Source organism: Capricornis sumatraensis, chromosome 13 (assembly GCF_032405125.1).
Source record: "Capricornis sumatraensis isolate serow.1 chromosome 13, serow.2, whole genome shotgun sequence".
In the NCBI taxonomy this organism is placed as follows: domain Eukaryota; kingdom Metazoa; phylum Chordata; class Mammalia; order Artiodactyla; family Bovidae; genus Capricornis; species Capricornis sumatraensis.
The window spans coordinates 21150460-21172557 of NC_091081.1; the positions used below are offsets into that span (position 1 = coordinate 21150460).

The 22098-nt window shown below is 39.8% G+C and overlaps 1 protein-coding gene across 2 annotated transcripts in view; it reads left to right on the forward strand.

The window, feature by feature from the left end:
• ROS1 (ROS proto-oncogene 1, receptor tyrosine kinase) overlaps positions 1 to 22098 on the forward strand; it is a 131144-nt gene that overhangs the window by 49972 nt on the left and 59074 nt on the right. The window contains exons 19-26 of one of the 2 annotated variants that reach the window (XM_068985230.1): positions 10073 to 10290; positions 10626 to 10786; positions 11158 to 11302; positions 14024 to 14286; positions 16426 to 16489; positions 17252 to 17454; positions 19221 to 19426; positions 20516 to 20799. In XM_068985230.1, coding sequence (XP_068841331.1) covers positions 10073 to 10290; positions 10626 to 10786; positions 11158 to 11302; positions 14024 to 14286; positions 16426 to 16489; positions 17252 to 17454; positions 19221 to 19426; positions 20516 to 20799 — 1544 coding nt within the window. The remainder of the gene's footprint in view (positions 1 to 10072; positions 10291 to 10625; positions 10787 to 11157; positions 11303 to 14023; positions 14287 to 16425; positions 16490 to 17251; positions 17455 to 19220; positions 19427 to 20515; positions 20800 to 22098) is intronic. The other variant, XM_068985232.1, reaches the window with a different exon arrangement.

Here is a 22098-nt window from a genome sequence, read left to right on the forward strand (position 1 = left end):
CCTTCTCCTCCTGCCCTCAATCTTTTCCAGGATCATGGTCTTTTGCATTGAGTCAGCTTTTCGCATGATGTGGCCAAAGTATAGGAGTTTTAGCTACAACATCAGTCCTTCCAATGAACACCTAGGACTGATCTCCTTTAGGTTGGATCTCCTTGCAGTCCAAGGGTCTCTCAACAGTCTTCTCCAACACCACAGTTGAAAAGCATCAATTTTTCTCTGCTCAGCCCTCTTTATATTCCAACTCTCACATCCATACATGACCACAGGAAAAACCATAGCTTTGACTAGATGGACCTTTGTTGGCAAAGTAATGTCTCTGCTTTTTAATATGCTATCCAGGTTGGTCATAACTTTCCTTCCAAGGAGCAAGTGTTTTTTAATTTCATGGCTGCAATCACTATCTGCAGTGATTTTGGAGCCCAGAAAAATAAAGTCAGCAACTGTTTTCACTGTTTCCCCATCTATTTCCCATGAAGTGATGGGACCGGATGCCATGACTTTAGTTTTCTGAATGTTGAGCTTTAAGCCAACTTTTTCACTCTCCTCTCTCACTTTCATGAAGAGGCTCTTTAGTTCCTCTTCACTTTCTGCCATAAGGGTGTCATCTGCATATGACACTTGTCATCTGCATATCTGAGGTTATTGATATTTCTCCCAACAATCTTGATTCCAGCTTGTGCTTCCTCTAGCCCAGCATTTCTCATGATGTACTCTGCATATAAGTTAAATAAGTAGGGTGACAATATACAGACTTGACGTACTCCTTTTCCTATTTGGAACCAGTCTGTTGTTCCATGTCCAGTTCTAACTGTTGCTTCCTGGCCTGCATACAGATTTCTCAGGAGGCAGGTCAGGTGTTCTGATATTCCCATCCCTTTCAGAATTTTCCACAGTTTATTGTGATCCACACAGTCAAAGACTTTGGCATAGCCAATAAAGCAGAAATAGATGTTTTTCTGGAACTCTCTTGCTTTTACCATGATCCAGCAGATGTTGGCAATTTGATCTCTGGTTCCTCTGCCTTTTCTAAAACCAGGTTGAACATCTGGAAGTTTACAGTTCACGTATTGCTGAAACCTGGCTTGGAGAATTTTGAGCATTACTATACTAGTGTGTGAGATGAGTGCAATTGTGTGGTAGTCTGAGCATTCTTTGACATCGCTTTCTCTGGGATTGGAATGAAAACTGACCTTTTCTAGGCCTGTGGCCACTGCTGAGTTTTCCAAACTTGCCGGCATATTGAGTGCGGCACTTTCACAGCATCATCTTTCAGGATTTGAAATAGTTCTACCAGAATTCCATCAGCTCCACTAGCTTTGTTTGTAGTGATGCTTTCTCAGGCCCACTTGACTTCACATTCCAGGATGTCTGGCTCTAGGTGAGTGATCACACCATCGTAATTATCTTGGTCATGAAGATCGTTTTTGTTCAGTTCTTCTGTGTATTCTTGCCACCTCTTCTTAATATCTTCTGCTTCTGTTAGGTCCCTACCATTTCTGTCCTTTATTGAGCCCATCTTTGCACAAAATGTTCCCTTGGTAGCTCTAATTTTCTTAAAGAGATCTCTAGTCTTTCCCATTCTGTTGTTTTCCTCTATTTCTTTGCATTGATCTCTGAGGAAGGCTTTCTTATCTCTGCTTGTTATTCTTTGGAACTCTGCATTCAAATGGGTATATCTTTCCTTTTCCCTTTTGCTTTTCACTTCCCTTCATTTCACAGCTATTTGCAAGGCCTCCTTAGACAGACATTTTGCTTTTTTGCATTTCTTTTTCTTCAGGATGGTCTTGATTCCTGTCTCCTATACAATGTCATGAACCTCCGTCCATAGTTCATCAGACACTCTGTCTATCAGATCTAGTCCCTTAAATCTATTTCTCACTTCCACTGTATAATCATAAGGGATTTGATTTAGGTCATACCTGAATGGTCTAGTGGTTTTCTCCACTTTCTTCAATTTCAGTCTAAATTTGGCAGTAAGGAGTTCATGATCTGAGCCACAGTCAGCTCCCGGTCTTGTTTTTGCTGACTGTATAGAGCTTCTCCATCTTTGGCTGCAAAGAATATAATCATTCTGATTTCAGTGTTGACCATCTGGTGATGTCCATGTGTAGAGTCTTCTCTTGTGTTGTTGGAAGAGGGTGTTTGCTATGACCAGTGCATTCTCTTGGCAAAACTCTATTAGCCTTTGCCCTGCTTCATTCTGTACTCCAAGGCCAAATTTGCCTGTTACTCCAGGTGTTTCTTGACTTCCTACTTTTGCATTCCAGTCCCCTATAATGAAAAGGACATCTTTTTTGGGTATTAGTTCTAGAAGGTTTTGTAGGTCTTTATAGAACTGTTCAACTTCAGCTTCTTCAGCATTACTGGTTGGGGCATAGACTTGGATAACTGTAATACTGAATGGTTTGCCTTGGAAACACAGAGATCATTCTGTAGTTTTTGAGATTGCATCCAAAAGATGCATTTGAGTACTGCATTTTGGACTCTTTTGTTGACCATGGTGGCTACTCCATTTCTTCTGAGGGATTCCTGTCCACAGTAGTAGATATAATGGTCATCTGAGTTAAATTCACCCATTCTAGTCCATCTTAGTTCGCTGCTTCCTAGAATGTTGATGTTCACTCTTGCCATCTCCTGTTTGACCACTTCCAATTTGCCTTGATTCATGGACCTGACATTCCAGGTTCCCATGCAATATTGCTCTTTATAGCATTGAACCTTGCTTCTATCGCCAGTCCCATCCACAACTGGGTGTTGTTTTTGTTTTGGCCCCATCCCTTCATTCTTTCTGGAGATATTTCTGGACTGATCTCCAGTAGCATATTGGGCACCTACCGACCCACGGGGTCCATCTTTCAGTGTCCTATCTTTTTGCCTTTTCATACTGTTCATGGGGTTCTCAAGGCAAGAATCCTGAAGTGGTTTGCCATTCCCTTCTCCAGTGGACCACATTCTGTCAGACCTCTCCACCATGACCTGTCTGCCGTGGGTGGCCCCACACGGCATGGCTTAGTTTCACTGAGTTAGACAAGGCTGTGGTCCATGTGATCAGATTGACTAGCTGTCTGTGGTTGTGGTTTCTATCTGTTGCCCTCTGATGCCCGCTCTCAGTGCCTATCGTATTACTTGGGTTTCTCTTCCCTTGGTCATGGGGTATCTCTTCACGGCTGCTCCAGGAAAGCACAGCCGCTGCTCCTTACCTTGGAAGTTAATATTTGTGATATTAGGATATTAAGAAAGTCATAGCAGCATTCTTATGCTTAGTTTGCAGGGCACAGCTCTTTATCTCTTTACTTTCAATTTGTCTTTACCCTTAAAGTGTGTTCCTTGTAAACAGCATATAAGTTCTTGCTTTTTTATGCAGTCTGACAGTTTCTGCCTTTTAATTGGGGTGTTTGGTTCATTTACATCTAGTATAATTACTTATTGATATGTTTGGATTTAAGTCTACCATCTTGGTGTTTGACTTCCATTAGTCTCATCAGCCATTTATTCCTCTATTCTACTTTATGCATTTTTGACAGTGAATAAAGTGCTATTTTAGTATTCCATTTTATCTCCTCTTATGACATTTAAATTGTGTATTTATAATTTTCTTTAGATTGCTTTAGAGGGTAAAAGAAGCACTTTTAACAGTAAACATCTTCAACTTACCATTGTCATATTCAAAGTGTTCTTATTTCATAAATGATTCTAAAACTTTATAATGATATGTTTCCAATTATTGCAATGGCAACCCACTCCAGTGTTCTTGCCTGGAGAATCCCAGGGATGGGGGAGCCTGGTGGGCTGCCGTCTATGGCGTCGCAGAGTCAGACATGACTGAAGCGACTTAGCATCAGCACTCTTTGTGCTCTTATTGTCATATATTTTACTTTTACCTATATCATAAAATCCATGTTTATTACTATTTTTAGTTTAAACAGCCAATAGTTTTTAACTTCAAGGAAACAGTTCAGTTCAGTTCAGTTGCTCAGTCATGTCCGACTCTTTGCGACCTCATGAATGGCAGCACGCAAGGCATCCCTGTCCATCACCAACTCCCAGAGCTCACTCAAACTCACGTCCATCGAGTTGGTGATGCCATCCAGCCATCTCATCCTCTGTCGTCCCCTTTTCCTCCTGCCCCCAAAATCTCAAATTAAAATAAGGACAAAAAGTCATTAGAGAATAGCGGTCAGAGGGATAATTTAGAGGTCATGTTATTTCATAGAAGAGGACATTGAAGCAGAGATGTGTATAAATTTGCTGACTGTTACACAGTAAATTGGGGAGATAGTCAGGAAAAGGTTAAAGTAAAGCAAAAGGTCCTGCTCTAGGGCAGAGATTTCTAATGCTGGGTTCTTAGACCCTCTAGGGAGTTCTTGGCTGGCTTTAGGATGTGTATGAGTGCTTGGAAGCTGAGCATCCATCATTTCATCAAATTTTCAAAAGAGTCTAATCTTATAACGGCTAAAAGTTCATGTTCTATGAATACAATTTCAAGATTACTTTTAGATTAAAAAATACTTTTGTTTGGTTTATGGAAAAATTCTTAATCATAGAGAATATGAAAAAGGAATATGTATACATATATAATGGAGAAGGCAATGGCACCCCACTCCAGTACTCTTGCCTGGAAAATCCCATGGATGGAGGCGCCTGGTGGGCTGTAGTCCATGGGATCATGAAGAGTCGGACACAACTGAGCGACTTCACTTTCACTTTTCACTTTCATGTATTGGAGAAGGAAATGGCAACCCACTCCAGTGTTCTTGCCTGGAGAATCCCAGGGATGGGGGAGCCTGGTGGGCTGCTGTCTATGGGGTCGCACAGAGTCAGACAGTACTGAAGCGACTTAGCAGCAGTAGCAGCATACATATATAAACATATAATGGAGTGTATATGTGTATATATATATATAAAGGCGTATGTGCATGCATCCTCAGTCACTCATGGGGTCAACTCTTTGTGACCCCATGGACTGTAGCCTGCCAGGCTCCTCTGTCCTTGAATTCTTTAGGCAAGAATATTGGAGTGGGTAGCCATTCCCTTCTCCAGGGGATATTCCCAACCCAGGAATTGAACCCAGATATATAAAATGCATACAAGCGTATACACAGCAATCTGATTAATCATTTATTTTATAGCAGCTGTAACATAAAGCTCTAGCTAGTTTCCCAGTTGTGAACCATAGAAAATTGGCTGTTCCTTTTCCTAGAAATGTGAAGTACTGGCAGTCTGATTGTCAAAAGAATCTGTCTGTGTGATATAGACCGTGCTCACAGTGACAGTGTCCTGAAGGATCATGATTCTCTGTATGCATCTGCACACCTCAGAGGACAGTCTAACTGGCGTTGTTTGAGAGTCCTGCTCTCAAGTGTCCAGAAAATCAATACTATTGGATTCAGCAGATAACAGAAGGAAGTTTCTCCTTTAAAAATGCATTTCTTTATCTCAAGGTTAATTTTCCTTGTATGTATGCTCAATGGAGTGCAACAGATCTTGACAAGGTTATACAAATGACAGGCATTTTACCCTCCAAGTAAGTCTTGCCTTTTCATCACACCAGAAAAAAACAGTGGTAGATAAAGATAGAATTCCAGAACCATATTACAAGCAGAGAATTTTCCCTAATTTAAAACCAAAATTCCTTCTTCAGCATTTCAAGTTCCTTACCTCTAGGGTAGATCATCACTGCCCAATACAAATAATGTGAGCTACATACATAATTGTAAACTTCCTAGTTAAATTATTAATGAGATATTTGCATTTTCATATTAATTCTAATTAATAGCCTGGGTGTATTTTACATACATAGCACATCTCAATTTGCACACTAAGTTTTTATAGGAAATATTTGATCTGTAGTTAGATTTTATAAAATTTACAGTTGAAAAAGTTGATTTATGTACCCAAGTTTTTCCAAAATACTTGAAAAGTTTTCTAGTAAATCATATATATGATTTATAATGTATAAATAAAATATTAGCTTAAAATTCTAACCTAAGTTAACTAGCATTAAATAACATAAAAATTCAGTTCCTTAATTTTGGTAGCTAAGGGCTCAGTAGTCACCTGTAGCCTACCTTATTGGACAGTGTAATTCTAGGATACAGTAGAGATGAGATTGGGCTTCCCTGGTGGCTCAGTGGTAAAGACTCCACCTGCCAATTCAGGAGACGCAAGTTCGATCTCTGGGTCAGAAAGATTGCCTGGAGAAGGAAATGGCAACCCTCTCCAATATTCTTGCCTGGAGAAATCCCATGGACAGAAGCCTGGTAGGCTGCAATCCATGGAGTCACAAAGAGTCGGATGTGACTTAGTGACTAAACAACAATAGAGGTGAGATTAGCTGTTTACTGTCTTTCAGCATACCCGGAACTTGATGACAGCTGTAAGTGGCTGTTCAAGCTGTTCCCTCTGCTGTGTGCAACCATTCCCTTCGGTTTATTAAATAATGAATCTATTGTCAGTATAACACCACATCTGTCTTGGAGGTTAAAACAGGTTGCATCTGCTGTAAAGGTTCAGGCATATTCAGTCATGTCAGAACTGAGTATATTGCTCTAAAGGTGCCTACACCCTGCTGTTCTCTCTGAATAAACTGGTCCCCAAACCTGCTTCTCTTGGTTACTTTGTGTTCAGACTGCGTGGCTCAGCTTAAACATGGTTTTCTCTAAGAGAGGCTTTATCTGACCAGACCAGCCCATTCTACCTTTCCATTTAAAGTGTCATTCAATGATGTAGTTATTTGCTTCTTACCTGCCTATTCTACTAGGCTGCATATTCTAGGAGGGCAGGAACTTCATTTGTCTTATTTACCACTGTATTCCTAGTGGCCACCACAGAACTAGGCACCCAGCATTTGCTGAATAAATGACTAAACCTCCAGTAGAGTAACCTCAGCTGACCTCTATATGTATCTCATGCTTCATGGAAGGAGTTACCTTTTAGTGCATTTATGGTTGAGCTTCGATTTAAATCCAGCTTTGGCACGATAAAGGACAGAAATGGTCTGGACCTAACAGAAGCAGAAGATATTAAGAAGAGATGGCAAGAATACACAGAAGAACTGTACAAAAAGGATCTTCACAACCCGGATAATCATGATGGTGTGATCACTCATCTAGAGCCAGACATCTTGGAATGTGAAGTCAAGTGGGCCTTAGAAAGCATCACTACGAACAAAGCTAGTGGAGGTGATGGACTTCCAGTTGAGCTATTTCAAATCCTGGAAGATGATGCTGTGAAAGTGCTGCACTCAATATGCCAGCAAATTTGGAAAACTCAGCAGTGGCCACAGGACTAGAAAAGGTCAGTTTTCATTCCAATCCCAAAGAAAGGCAATGCCAAAGAATGCTCAAACTACCGCACAATTGCACTCATCTCACAAGCTAATAAAGTAATGCTCAAAATTCTCCAAGCCAGCCTTCAGCAATACATGAACCGCGAACTTCCTGATGTTCAAGCTGGTTTTAGAAAAGGCAGAAGAACCAGAGATCAAATTGCCAACGTCCGTTGGATCATTGAAAAAGCAAGAGAGTTCCATAAAAACATCTATTTCTGCTTTATTGACTATGCCAAAGCCTTTTACTATGCCAAAGTCTTTGACTGTGTGGATCACAATAAACTGGGGAAAATTCTGAAAGAGATGGGAATACCAGACCACCTGACCTGCCTCTTGAGAAATCTGTATGCAGGCCAGGAAGCAACAGTTAGAACTGGACATGGAACAACAGACTGGTTCCAAATAGGAAAAGGAGTACGTCAAGTCTGTATATTGTCAGCCTGCTTATTTAACTTCTATTCAGAGTACATCATAAGAAACGCTGGACTGGAAGAAGCACAAGCTGGAGTCAAGATTGCCGGGAAAAATATCAATAACCTCAGATATGCAGCTGACACTACCCTTATGGCAGAAAGTGAAGAGGAACTAAAAAGCCTCTTGATGAAAGTAAAAGACGAGAGTGAAAAAGCTGGCTTAAAGCTCAACATTCAGAAAGCGAAGATCATGGCATCCGGTCCCATCACTTCATGGGAAATAGATGGAGAAACAGTGGAAACAGTGTCAGACTTTATTTTTTGGGGCTCCAAAATCACTGCAGATGGTGACCATGAAATTAAAAGACACTTACTCCTTGGAATAAAAGTTATGACCAACCTGGATAGCATATTCAAAAGCAGAGACATCACTTTGCCAACTAAGGTCCGTCTAGTCAAGGCTATGATTTTTCCAGTGGTCATGTATGGATGTGAGAGTTGGACTGTGAAGAAGGCTGAGCACTGAAGAATTGATGCTTTTGAACTGTGGTGTTGGAGAAGACTCTTGAGAGTCCCTTGGTCTGCAAGGAGATCCAACCAGTCCATTCTGAAGGAGATCAACCCTGGGATTTCTTTGGAAGGAATGATGCTAAAGTTGAAACTCCAGTACTTTGGCCACCTCATGAGAAGAGTTGACTCATTGGAGAAGACTTTGATGCTGGGAGGGATTGGGGGCAGGAGGAGAAGGGGACGACAGAGGATGAGATGGCTGGATGGCATCACCGACTTGATGGATGCGAGTCTGAGTGAAGTCCGGGAGTTGGTGATGGACAGGGAGGCCTGGCGTGCTGTGATTCATGGGGTCGCAAAGAGTCGGACACGACTGAGCGACTGAACTGAACTGAACTTACCTGTTGCTGTGGACTGAAGGGTTTGAGGTGCTGACTTCCTGCAAGTGAGGAGGTTGTGTTGAAATTGTGATGAACACCAGATGTCAAGAATTTTTGGATCGGCCCAGAAGATATTCACAGAATAAAAGTCTTCAGCTGGACGTGAAAGGCAGTCCCAGCCAATGACAATTAAGGGATTTCCTGTCTCAGCCTGCAGGGAAGTCTCTGTCCTGGAGACTGTTTGGGGAATGCTGAATAAACCACTTGTGAACAAGACTAACAGGAACCTATCTGTAGGCTCTAGGCTGCAGCAGCCCTGTGCATGGTCCAGAAGTGCCGGCCTTCTCAGGTCAAGTGCATCCTGCTTGGTGAGCTTCCTTCCACATGGAATTTGGTTTTATATATCTCACCAAGAGATATACTGGAAAGGTCTCATGAGAAGTGGAAACAAGAAAGTGTAAAATTAGAAAAGGTGAAAGTCCCAAAGGCAAGCCAGGTGCTGTCTTCGCATCTGAATAGGTATTAATAAAGAATCTTTTACAAGAAAGAGGACTATGGGAATAGTACGCGTGAATGTCGTTTTTCTTTATAAGGCTCACAACTCCCAGATTCTCTGAGGTAATTTTGGTTTTCTCAAGGAGGTATTACGAAACTCTCAAAACAAAACTTTTATTTATTTTGATTTTAAGTGCCATATTTTTCTATAAAGGGGAATGTCAACACTTTAAAAGATTTAGAGAAATCGCTTCTTTTTTTTAATGAAATGACTACTCCAAAAGGCTAAGAATCACTGAGATAGTTATTATTGAGTACTAGAAAACCAGAGTAATTAGTACTAGAAAACCGGAGTAAACCAAGCAGATTTTTAAAGTAAAAATCATTATAAAATTCCTCATCATTGAGAAAAAACTTTAAAAGCAATTTTAAATGACATTCTGTTTATTTGAATTCCTTGGTCTGAAACAGAGCATTTGGACTAAACTGTGGAAATTGGTAAGTATCAATGAAGCAACCGACAGTTGTGAATAGTATAAAGTGAAGGATCAAACAGCTTAGAATAAAGATTGGTGAGTAAACAGTATGACTAACCAGGAACAAGAGGAAGGCAGTGAGGGAGAAACCAATCAGTGGGTTGTGCCTTCCATGTGGGGTTGTTACGAAAAATCATGAGGATTTATTAAGATCTGTGTAACACTTGCTATTGCAATATCACGTTCGTAAGAAAAGCCCTGGAAAATCTACTTTAGGAATACTTCCTGAAAAAAATGCAAAAAGTCAACTTTACATAGAATTAAGAATAATGAGAATTATTGTCTCAAAGTTTGTTCTCAAACACACACACTAAACAAACACACATTCTCTCCCCTTGAATTCGCTACTTGAATGTACCAACCCTTACCCCACTCCAGACACACACGCTAACTGGCGTCCTGTTTCAGCAGTGCTGGGGATACCACCATCACAGAATTCGCAGCCTGGAGCACCTCCGACATTTCCCAGAATGCACTGATGTACTACAGTGGTCGGCTCTTCTGGATCAATGGTTTTCGGATTATCACAGCTCAGGAAATTGGTCAGAGGACCAGCGTCTCTGTTTTGGAACCAGCCAAATTTAATCAGTTCACAATTGTTCAGACATCCCTCAAGCCTCTGCCAGGTACGATATTTTATTCCTGCTTACCCTCTCTTCTCCATACGTTCTGTTAAATAAATTTTAAGGTTGGGGTATTATTTTTTTTTTCCTTTAAAATTATGTTTTAAGAGGGAAAGATGGCTTTAGTAGTTTCTGTTGATTTGCTTGCAATCCTTTTAACTCTTAACCCAAATTTTCAGCCTGAAACAGTCAGAAAAAGATGATTTTCAGAATATATTAAAGGAAAGAAAATTTTCATTTTGGTTCTAATTATCAGCAATTTCTATTAATATTCCATGTGTCCACGATAATTGATAATCCCCATTTTTTCTCTCTCTATTCTTTCTTTCATCCCTTAGGGAACTTTTCCTTTACCCCTAAGGTTATTCCAGATGCCATTCTAGAGTCTTCATTTATGATTGAAGGAAATGCTTCGAGATTTCACATCCTCTGGAATGCTCCCCCAGCAGTGGATTGGGGCGTAATTTTCTACAGTGTGGAATTTAGTGCTCATTCTAAGGTATGGCATTGGTTCTAGTAACTTCTAGTTTTCAAACAGACTGTACCATCTTCATCAGGCCTGCCTATACTGATTTGTACTTTCCTTACTTAGCTGAGTCCATCTCCCTCACTGTTCCTGTAGCATTTGGTTATAAAGATTATTCCTGAGAATTCTGTTTTACAGCTAGTCTCTGATTGCTTTATGGTTAGTGTTAACCATTCGTGTGTTACATACACTAGTGTTGTGGAACAACATGAAACTTACCAACATTAGCATTTCCAAAACTGCAAGGTTAACTTTCATGTGGACCAAAGTTTTAAGATTGTAATTTGGAAAAAAATGTTATGATTCTCTTCCTAAGAAAATAATATTTTGTGCTTATATTTTAGTTCCTGGCTAGTGAACAACAGTCTAAACCTGTATTTACTGTGGAAGGGCTGGAGCCCTATGCCTTATTTAATCTTTCTGTCATTCCTTATACCTACTGGGGAAAGGGTCCCAAAACATCTCTATCGCTCCGAACACCCGAAACAGGTACAGGGGCTAAAATCTCTTTTTAAAAAAGGCAAAATCTCGCTTTCCATGATCTAGAACGGATAATTAATCATTTTTAACAATAATATTTAGTTTTGTGTAGATGTATTTAGATTCAATACTCTTTCAGTGACTTTTTGGGGAATAGAATAGCACAATTAAATCTGCATAATTCATTTCAAAACAGTATTTCAGATTCCTTAAAGACTGTTTCACTTGACTGTGATGATGTATATATATAATGCAGAAATATGTTTCAGGTTATTTGTGAAATGCTTCATAAGGATAAAGGGGATTTAAGAACGTAAAAATTTCCTGGAAGGCAGGTTTACCAGGAAGTGTTCTTACAGATGGTAACTCAGAATCTTCTGTAGGTGAACAACGGATGTCTAAACTTTAAAAAAAATGTTTTTCTTTGGAATATATTTTTAAAAAGAAAATTAGCCACACCTTTACATGTGTATATCACTTAAAAATGTACAAAGTACATTTATATGTATTATTTCTTTATTAAACATTTATTACATCCATATCGTGTCAGAAACATCATTGTATCATTTATTTGATCCTTACCTAGCTCTGCTGTAGGTAGAACAGGTGTTATTATCTCCGTTATGCTAAGAGATAACAATCTCTTAGCAGGTTATTATGTTATGTTAAGCCTAGGAGTTGCCCCATGTAGGACAGTTAGTAAGTGGCGGGGCTGGGGCTTACTCTGAACTTTTCACTCTAGTTTCTTCAAATCTCCACTCAGTTATTTTTGTAAACATTGGCAAATGATCATGTCATGTTAATTTAATTTATATAAACTTCCCAGCATGGGACCTGGCAGGCAGTAAGAGCTCAATAAACATAGAAATCCATTTGCCATTGCATTTTTTTAACTGTTAAGATTTTATCAGCAGTATTTATTCGTGAGTCTCATAACAGGAACATAGTGGAACCTGGGCAGGTTCTGGAGCAGTTAGCGTTTGGATCCAGGTGTGCACTCTTTGAGATTGTCTTGGGATGTTAGCTTTGGTAGAATTCTTCTGTGGAAACGGACTTGACTGCACCCATCAGGGGATGCACTGAGAGCAAGGGATCTTCAGTACTCAGCAGTAAGGAAGGATGATACGATTTGGCACTTGCCTCGGGGGAAATTTATAATATAGTTGGAAATTATTCAAATTGACAAATATTTATTAAGCACTTACTGTGTGCCAGTCCTCTCCTAGATTTGGGGGGATTTAATAAGGATCAAGAAAAGGTGCTTTCTCTCTTTCTCTGATGAAGCTCATAAAACAGTTATGAGTTCTGGGGATCAATGTACATCATGGTAACTGTAGTCAACAATACTGTATTATATACCTGAAAGTTGCTAAGGGAGTAGATAGTAAATATTATCGCCACATCAAACAATTATAATTATGTAAGTTGATGTGTTAATTGACCTTAATCATTTTGCAATATATATGTGTGTATCACACCATCACACTGTACACCTTAAACCTAAACGTTATATGTCTATTGAAAGCATTAGTCACTCAGTAGTATATAACTCTTTGCAACCCCATGGACTCTAGCCTGCCAGGCTCTTCTGTCCATGTAATTCTCCAGGCAAGAATACTGCAGCGGGTGCCATTCCCTTCTCCAGGGCATTTTCCTGACTCAGGGATTGAATCTGGGTCTCCTGTATTGCAGGAGATTCTTTACCGTCTGAGCCACCAGGGAAGCCCGTATATCAATTATATCTTAATAAAGCTGGGGGGAAAAGTTTAAAAAATACAGACAGAAAAACACAGAAAGTGCTAATAATAATAGAAATGAGACAGTGACGGTTGACTAGCAATAGCACAGAGTGAATAAACAAGCCGTGAAAGCTTCGCCTCTATCAGGTGAAGCATTCTTAAGAGAGGGCCATGATTGGGGACTGGTGCGACCAGGGAAAGCCTTCCTTCGGGGAGTGGAAACTTTAGCTGGGCTCTAAGGGATGAAGCAAGAAGAGGTTTATCCCATGTACGTACAATGTAAGAAGCCTGGGGGTTGGATATCCAGCCTGGGGATTGGATAATGATGTGAGGGCTGAACATTAAGGAGTGATAGGATTGGAGTGACAGACCAGGAGAAGACCTTGTGGGGGAATCCTGAGAAAGAAGAGGGACGTCTTGGATGGCACGACTTGGAAAACAGGCGGAAGAGCTTCTCTTGATTGACATGCACACAGAGAGAGAAATTAATTAAAGGACTGTGAGAGGCTCAGTTGCTTGGTTTGGCTCTAGAATAGATGGCAACAGTCAAGCCATACTCTCAGAGAGGGTTCTAGATGAGATGACCCGGACCCTGGATATGCTTTATTTTATACCCTGAACTGGCTAAAATCTAGATAGAGACAGTGTCTTCCTTCCAGTGGTGACTGCCATTTCCGCCTCCAGAATGAGAGTAAATACTGTATTTTATAAGGAGAACTAGCCAGCTTCCATGTATACAAACACAGACTAGAAAGATAGCCTCAATAGTAGTAAGCAGGATTTGGGCTGGAGAAAAGGAAAACTAGCAGAAATATCAGGATAGGTTCCTGAAGAAATCGATGGCATATTCTCTCCAGAAGATCTTTAAGGACAAGATAGATACACCTTAACTGGAATGAGAAATATTTATTACTACGTTGCTCTGTACCCTCATTGTGAGTGATAGAAGTCGACCTAATATTCTTTTCTGCCCTGTGTCTCTGCTTTTCAGTTCCATCAGCACCAGAGAATCCCAGAATATTTATATTAGCAAGTGAAAAACACCGTAACAAGAATGAAGTTGTGGTGGAGTTTAGGTGGAATAAGCCTCAGCATGAAAATGGTGTGTTAACAAGATTTGAAATTTTCTACCAAATATCCAACCAAAATGACACAAGCAGAACAGTTGAAGACTGGCTTGCTGTCAATGTCACTCCCTCAGTGATGTCTTTTCAACTTGAGGGCGTGAGTCCCGGGTACAGTGTTGCCTTCCAGGTATGAGAGTGAAAATGGGGATACGGGGGTCTTAGTGTAGACAGGGGATTAAAGGACCTGGTTAAGAAGTCTGCTCTGTTAATAATCTGATGTATGCTGTAATCACAGAGGTCAAGTGGGCACCAAATATACAGCAGGGAGAGGGTACAGCTAGGATAAAGGACATCTTGACACTTTCTTGCTTCCAGATTCAGAACAAATCATTAGTTTTGGCCCCATCACTAAAGGCCATGTATCATGGTAGGTGCTTTTATATTGATTATCTCATTTGATCTTCACATTGTGAAGAAAAAGCCATGTCCCTGGGAGCATCGGTGAGGTACCAAAGCTGTGTGGTTGGGAAGTAGTGTGCTGTTTGGCCTGGCTTCTAGAATCCTTTCCATCATATCACATCAAATGCTGGGAGGCATCCAACAAGTGGGGATGCCCTTACTTCCAGTTATCGAAGGAAATAAAAGCTGAGGGTCTAAGTAGTTGACATCTCACGTTTTTCACCTGGCTGCTGAGAGAGAAGAAAGTGAAAGAGAGTAGAAGTCAAAAGGAAAAAGCTACTGCCACTTGTTTGGGCATTTTAAATTTAGTATGACAAAGCTTTCCCCTTATGGTAGATGGCTTGATGATTTTTACATCTTCATTATATATCAGGCTAGTGACAAGGCTGTGCACATTTAGAGTTATTTTCCATCCTTTTCGGGAAACATATGGTTTTGGGGAGAGTTTTAAAGATTTGTGGTTTCCAGAAGATCTATTTTATTTTTGTAAAATTTTAATTCAACAATTATTTTTATAATATATTAGGTTAACATATACTAATAAAAATTATACATAAAAGTGAAAGGTAATACACATTCCTATTTGTTAAGAATTATGTGTGTGCCAATCAAACAAATATACTGGTTAGGTGTGCTTGCCTCTATGGTTTGTTGATGTTGTTTAGTCTCACGGTTGTGTCCGACTCGCTTGTGACCCTGTGAACTGTATCTCACCAGGCTTCTCTGTCCATGGGATATCCCAGGCAAGAATATTGGAATGGCTTGCCATTTCCTCCTCCAGGGGCTCTTCCCATGTCTCCTGCACTGGCAGGCAGATTCTATACTGCTGAGCCTATATGGTTATAGTGGTTCAAATCTCAGTCAGCACAGAACTTTGCAAAGTGACACACATGCAAAGGCATGAGTTTTACTTGAATAGTCCAGTGCAAAAGTAAAGACTGCTTGATATATATGAAATATATGTGTATATATGTATGCACCATGTTACACACAGACATACACACACACACCAGAGACAGATAGTAATAAATAGAATACAGTAGAATTGATTTAATAGAAGTATAATAAAAATGAACCAATATTTTGTTGACTGAGAGAACACTTGAGGATCTGTTTTTCAAGGTCATCATTATGGATGGCAATTTTCTTGTAGGCTATAGTACACAGGCAAGGTTTGGAAGTGGAAATAATGATTATATAATAAAAGATATTTAATAAAAATTGTTTTAAAATGTTGCTATTGGAATGCAGTGTGGCACAGTGGGAAGAAAAGCATACAGACCTCGGAAGACTTAGTTCTCATGCCAGGCCCTACATGTGTCCTTTTGGCTGGACACCCTAATGATGATCTTTGTCCAGTTTCTGCTCTCAGTAGCTGTGGAGATAATCTATGTAAAAGTGGTTTGAAACAGACTATTCATTTTCAAATATAAGGGTTAATTACTATTTTCTTTGTATAAATTTCCTTTTTAAAAAGTACAGTAAATTTAGTTATTTGAAACTTCATGTGGATTTCATGATAAGTGGAAGTTTACCATAATCGATATAGTTTTGTTTCTGTTAAATATTCCATGTAACTTAATTTTGGAAATAGCTAAAGACCTTTTTTTAAAAACATTAGATCTTTTGCAAGAGGGATTTGTGCCATTACTTTGTACTTTTCTGGACAAAACAAGCCCTAGCAATAGTAGTTTAGGGCAACATTTTTCCCCATAATTTATTGCTGTATACTTAGATGTGACTAACTGAAACTATTCATAATGTATCTCATAACTCTGAAATGAAGCATTCAATAATTTATCAGTCTCAGCACTTATCACTCAGGACACTTCTGAAAGCACTTCTTTACGTCCTTTTCTTTCTTTAGGTTCGAGTCTTCACATCCAAAGGACCTGGACCATTTTCTGAGATAGTAAAGTCCAAAACATCAGGTATTTATGATCTGAAACCTGTACAAATGTTAATTACAGTTAGTGATTTAATTATAAAATATTAATATTATATCGGTTTTATAGAAATATTAATATTATATTAAGTTTGTATAATATAAATTTGATTTGATTATCAAATATTAATAACAATTAGTGATTTAATATTCAGGAACTTCCTTGATAGCTCAGTTGGTAAAGAATCTGCCTGCATTACAGGAGACCCTGGTTTGATTCCTGGGTTGGGAGGATCCCGTGGAGAAGGGATAGGCTACCCATTCCAGTGTTTTTGGGCTTCCCTTGTGGCTGAGCTGGTAAAAGTCTGCCTGCAATGTGGGAGACCTGGGTTTGATCCCTAGGGTTGGGAATATTGCCTGGAGAAGGGAACGGCTACCCACTCCAGTATTCTGGCCTGGAGAATTCCATGGACAGTCCATGGGGTCGCAAAGAGTTGGGCATGACTGAGCGACTGTCACTTCACTCTCTCTCTAGTGATTTAAAAACATTTTGACCCTTAGTATTCTCAGGGATACCCAAGTACTATCTCTGAGCTGAAATTAAAGTCAAAGTAATCAATTTTTATCATCACCTAACCTGCTTATATAAACCCAGGCTTAGAGTGTCTGGGCAGTCTCTTTTGAGACAGGTAGAGGTGTAGTCCATGAGCCCAGAGACTCATGGGTTTCAAAATGATCTGATACTGAATCAAGGGGTTTTGCTAAAGTTCTTTTTCTCATACATATTATCTATGGGTTTTGTTTTTAGAAATTAACCCAATTCCATACCTCATAACTCTCGTTGACAACAAGATAACTTTGTTAGATATGGATCGAAATCAGGTCGCGTGGACGTTTTCGGCAGAAGGCGATGTCGCTGCCATGGGCTACACAGCTGATGATGCAGTGGGGTACTGTGCTCAGAGAGACTCCCTCTTCCTCCTCAGAATGGACAACCGGTCTAGCACTAAGGTATTTTGCCATGTAATTCCTTTAAACGAAAGTGGAATATTTGCCTATCACACAGGCCTGTGATTAAAATGACTGGCCAGTGGTTGAGACATTAAGATTAGAATGGCTGAAAAAGACAGGTGTTGTACAGTTACTTAGTTCCAAATGAATTCAGGTTAGATTTGGGGGAAATGTGATTCAGGCTTAATTTAGCAAACAGTGGGTTTAAGGCACTGCGTTACCTGAGATAGAGGTAAAAAAAAAAAAAAAAAGTCACTGTCTTTGAACAAATCCAGTCTTGTATTAGTCTAAAATAAGGAAGACAGGGTTGCATAGTGGTTAAGAGGGTGAGCTTTGAACTCTGATAAGCTAGAGTTTAATTCTGACTCTATTACACGCTAGATCTGTGACCGTCAGCAATTTCTTTAACCGCTGTGGTTGCATAGTCCCTCATCTTAGGGTGAAGATGAATGAGCTAAGCCTTGGAAGGCACTCAGCACAATGCCTGGCATGTGGTAGGCATTCACTGAATTTAGCTAGTGGAGGGGATAGGCAGAAGACTGTAAGTGCTGTGCCGAGGGCAGGATGCAATGGGACTGCAGAGAACGGATACTTAACCCAGGGTGGAATGGCGGTGATAGTGGTAGAGTGGAGAGACATCTTGGGTACAAAGATGATGAACCAGGTGAAAGTGGGGCATGGCTGAGAGATCAGCAAAGTCTGGGAAACCAGAGAGTCACAGCCTGTTTGGGGAGCTGTAAATAGAAGGAGGTCTTCCCTGGTGGCTCAGCAGTAAAGAATCCGCCTGCAATGCAGGAAACGTGGGTTTGATCCCTGGGTTGGGAAGATCCCCTGGAGAAGGAAATGGCAACCCACTCCTGTATTCTTGCCTGAGAAATCCCACAGACAGAGGAGCCTGGCTATAGTCCTTGGGGTGTCAAAAGAATTGAACATGATTTGGTGACTACACAACAGCAAGTAGAAGGAACTTGGAATGGAGATGGAGGTGAGGGGGCAGAGTGAAAGGCAGGTGTTAAAGCTGAAGAGGTGGGCAGGGCCCTGAATGGAGTGGGCCTTCTTTACTGTGCTAAGGAGTTGAATGTCAATTTAAAAGCCAACATTAAGCCATTCAAGACATTTAGTTGATTATTAATGCAATCAACTAGTGTTTCAGGAAGACCTCTCTGTTACCTGTCTGAATAACCTTAGAGAAGGTTAAGTCGGAGGCAGTCAGGAGGCTATCACAGAAATCCAGATGGGAAATGTTAAGCAGGAAACGAGAGACAGTGAGTGAAAGAGGAGAGGATAAACTTGGAAGATATTTAAAATAGGACTAATTCACTACGGGTAGTAATGGGAGGAAGTCAAGGGTGAATGACAATTGTCAAGATTGTTCCTCAGGTGAGTGTTGGAAATCCATAATAATATCAAATGCAGGAGAAAAGGAGATTTGGGGGTGGAGTGATGCATTCTGTTTCTGGGATCTTTCATTTGGAGATTTTCAGTAGGTAGTTCGGTATTTGAATCAGTGACTCAATGAGCTGTCTTGCCTGAAAATGTAGATTTGTAGCACTGTCTATGGATTACAGTTGAAACTATGGTGATTGAAATTAACTGCGTGTGAAAAGAGGTCCCATGTTACAATGGTACACAATCCAGAGTTATCAAGGTTTGATATCACAAAAGAGAAGTGCAGTTAATAAGTAATCCGAATGTTTTTAAAAAGTCATCAGATTTGAGAAAAACGACCACTATCTTCTTGATTGTGCTTTCTACCTGTTGTTAAGATTTTCAGAGATGCACTGGTTTTTGATATCACATTTATTACAATTGACTGGATTTCAAGGCACCTCTACTTTGTGCTGAAAGAATCACAAAGCGGAATGCAAATATTTGATATGGATCTTGAAAACAAGGTGAAATATCCCAGGAAGCTGAAAGTTTGCAACAGAAATTCAACAATAACTTCTTTTTCTGTGTATCCTTTTTTAAGGTATGTGAAGTATATCTGTTTCTATTGTGATGAAATAGATATAAGCATATTTAATGTGATATCTTTGGTTTAATATCAGAGTCAGTGATGGGACAATAAGATGCTTAATGCTCTTGATGTTAACTTACAGTAAGTAATTCTATGTGTGAATAATGAGCCCATAACCACCAATATATAAAATTCATCCATACTGAGAACTCCTTTAACCTAAAGTTAGATTAATTACCAGCAGGAAACTGAAGTGTATTTTTAATCCAGTGAATTTAATAAATACCCCCAGTTGGTAAGGACAGGAAGGGGATTGAGACAGTGGTGGGAAATGAGCAGGAGATAGGCAGTTTGTTTTGCACAGTAAATGATATTCTGGGCTCATTTGTCTTTAATTCATTCATTCATTCATTAGATGAATTGTAAGACCTCCATTCAGACCTGAAGGGAAGTTTTTCAGGCTGCTTGTGTTTGTGCCATTAGCATGGTTACAGTCTATCTTGAAACTAGATTGGTGACTTGTATTAAGTAGAAACAAACTTAAGAAGAGAGGAATGGCGATGGTGTTGATGGAAAGTAGGCAAGTGTGTTTCATATTTAGAGCCTTTAATGAGCCATTTAATACAATACCTAAGATCATGAAGGCTTCCCTGGTGACTCAGACGGTAGAGAATTCGCCTGCAATTCAGGAGACACGGGTTTGATCCCTGGGTTGGGAAGATGCCCTGGACAAGGGAATGGCTATTCACTGCAGTATTGTTGCCTGGAGAATTCCATGGATGGAGGAGTCGTCATGATGGGCTACAGTCCATGGGGCCACAAAGAGTCGGACACAAATGAGTGACTAACACACACTTACAAGGTCATTATAGTCCAAGGCTTTTGTTGGAAACACATTTATTGAGAAATTGTTGGAAAATGCTACATACTGGACTTCATGTGACCTTTTCCATCAGAAAGTTTTTGAGCACTGAGACATGGCCTCTCTAAAGGTGGCATTTGTTCCCACAGTCATTAGAAATGATTTCTCTTCATTAGAAAGTGATATGTGTGATGGTAGGTTTAACTGATTAAATTGGAGGATCTTTTTCCCCCCAATAGTCGCCTATATTGGACAGAAGTTTTTGGTTCTGGATCTCAGATGTTCTACTACGGTATTATGAACCAGACTGTTCACCGAATTCTGCAACCTCCAGTCATAAACCATCCAAACGGAAGCCAATGTTCTTGCAACGTGACTGAATCTGAGTTGAGTGGAGCAATGACTATTGACACCTCTGATCTAAAGAAACCACAGATATACTTTGTCAAAGGTCAAGAGATCTGGGCAACAGATCTAGAAGCATGTCAGTGTTGGCAAGTTATCATCCTGCCTGCTCCACTCGGTAAGACACCTGTGTGTATGCAGATCTTCACTGGCGATGGGAGACCTTCCCATCCCATTAAAAAGGGGTTACATTCAACACACACTCAAATGGATATATATATATATATACATACAAATAATATACGTGTATGGGATTTACCCCAAACCATGCCAGATGTTTTTGTGGATTTCAAGTTGTACTCAGGCAAATCGTACATAGGCATTTGCATAATTTTCTGGACTGGTAGGAAACTTTTTTCTTCTTGTCATTTTACAGTTAACAGAACTATTAATACAACTTATTGAGCTCGATTACATATTCTAAACAGGTTACTCAATGCCTTATTGCATTTGATCTTCAAAATACCTCAGTGAAGTAGATAGTAATATATGCGTTTTACAGATAAGGAAACAGGCTGAGAAAGGTGACGTCACATGTCTGTAGGGTTACAGTTAATGCAGGAGCTGGAGTTTGAAACTGGGCCTAACTCCAGCATCCCTGCTCTTCCTATCAGTGCTTCACTCCCATGAGATCATCAGATCTCATTGCCTCCACATTTAGTGGGACTTGGTCAATATTTGACAGATCTAGTTGCTGAAATTCACAAGCTTATGGAGGAAATATTTTAAAGTCATTTGGTAGTCTCCTAATTAGCAGTACTTGTAAAATTTTTAAAAATACCCTAAACATCCACATATATTCTTAAGGCTCTAGTCCTCACCGTCCAATATAGTAATCGCTCATCACATCTGGCGATTTAAGTTTAAATTAATTAAAATGAAATTCTAAATTAAATTCCTCAGCCATACTAGTCACATTTTAAATGGTCAAAACCCATTAAGTGGCTAATGGTTATTGTATTGGGCAGTATAGATATAAAATATTTCCATCACTAAAAGTGCTATTGGGCATTTTGAAACTGCAAATGTGTATGTGTGTCTGTGTGGTATAACTGAATATATGGTTTTGTTGACACATCCCAGAGCATTCTAGAAATAATTGCAATGTACTTTCAGTGGGCTTCAGATTAGAGGTAATGTTCTGAACTTCTCTTACTGGGAGAATAACTTGCTTCTATTGAGTCTGTGACAAAAGATTCACAAAGACACTCACAAAGACTCACAAAGATAAAGACTTCCTGCTCAAACTTTAATTCCTTTTTTTTTTTGTCTGTGCCTTGTGACCTGCTGGATCTTAGTTCCTGGACCAGGAATCCAACTGGTGCTTCATGCTGTAGAAGCATGGAGTCCAGGGTCTTAACCACTGGACCGCCAGGGAAGTCCCTGATTAAACTTTAGTTACACTGTTGTGAGGAGT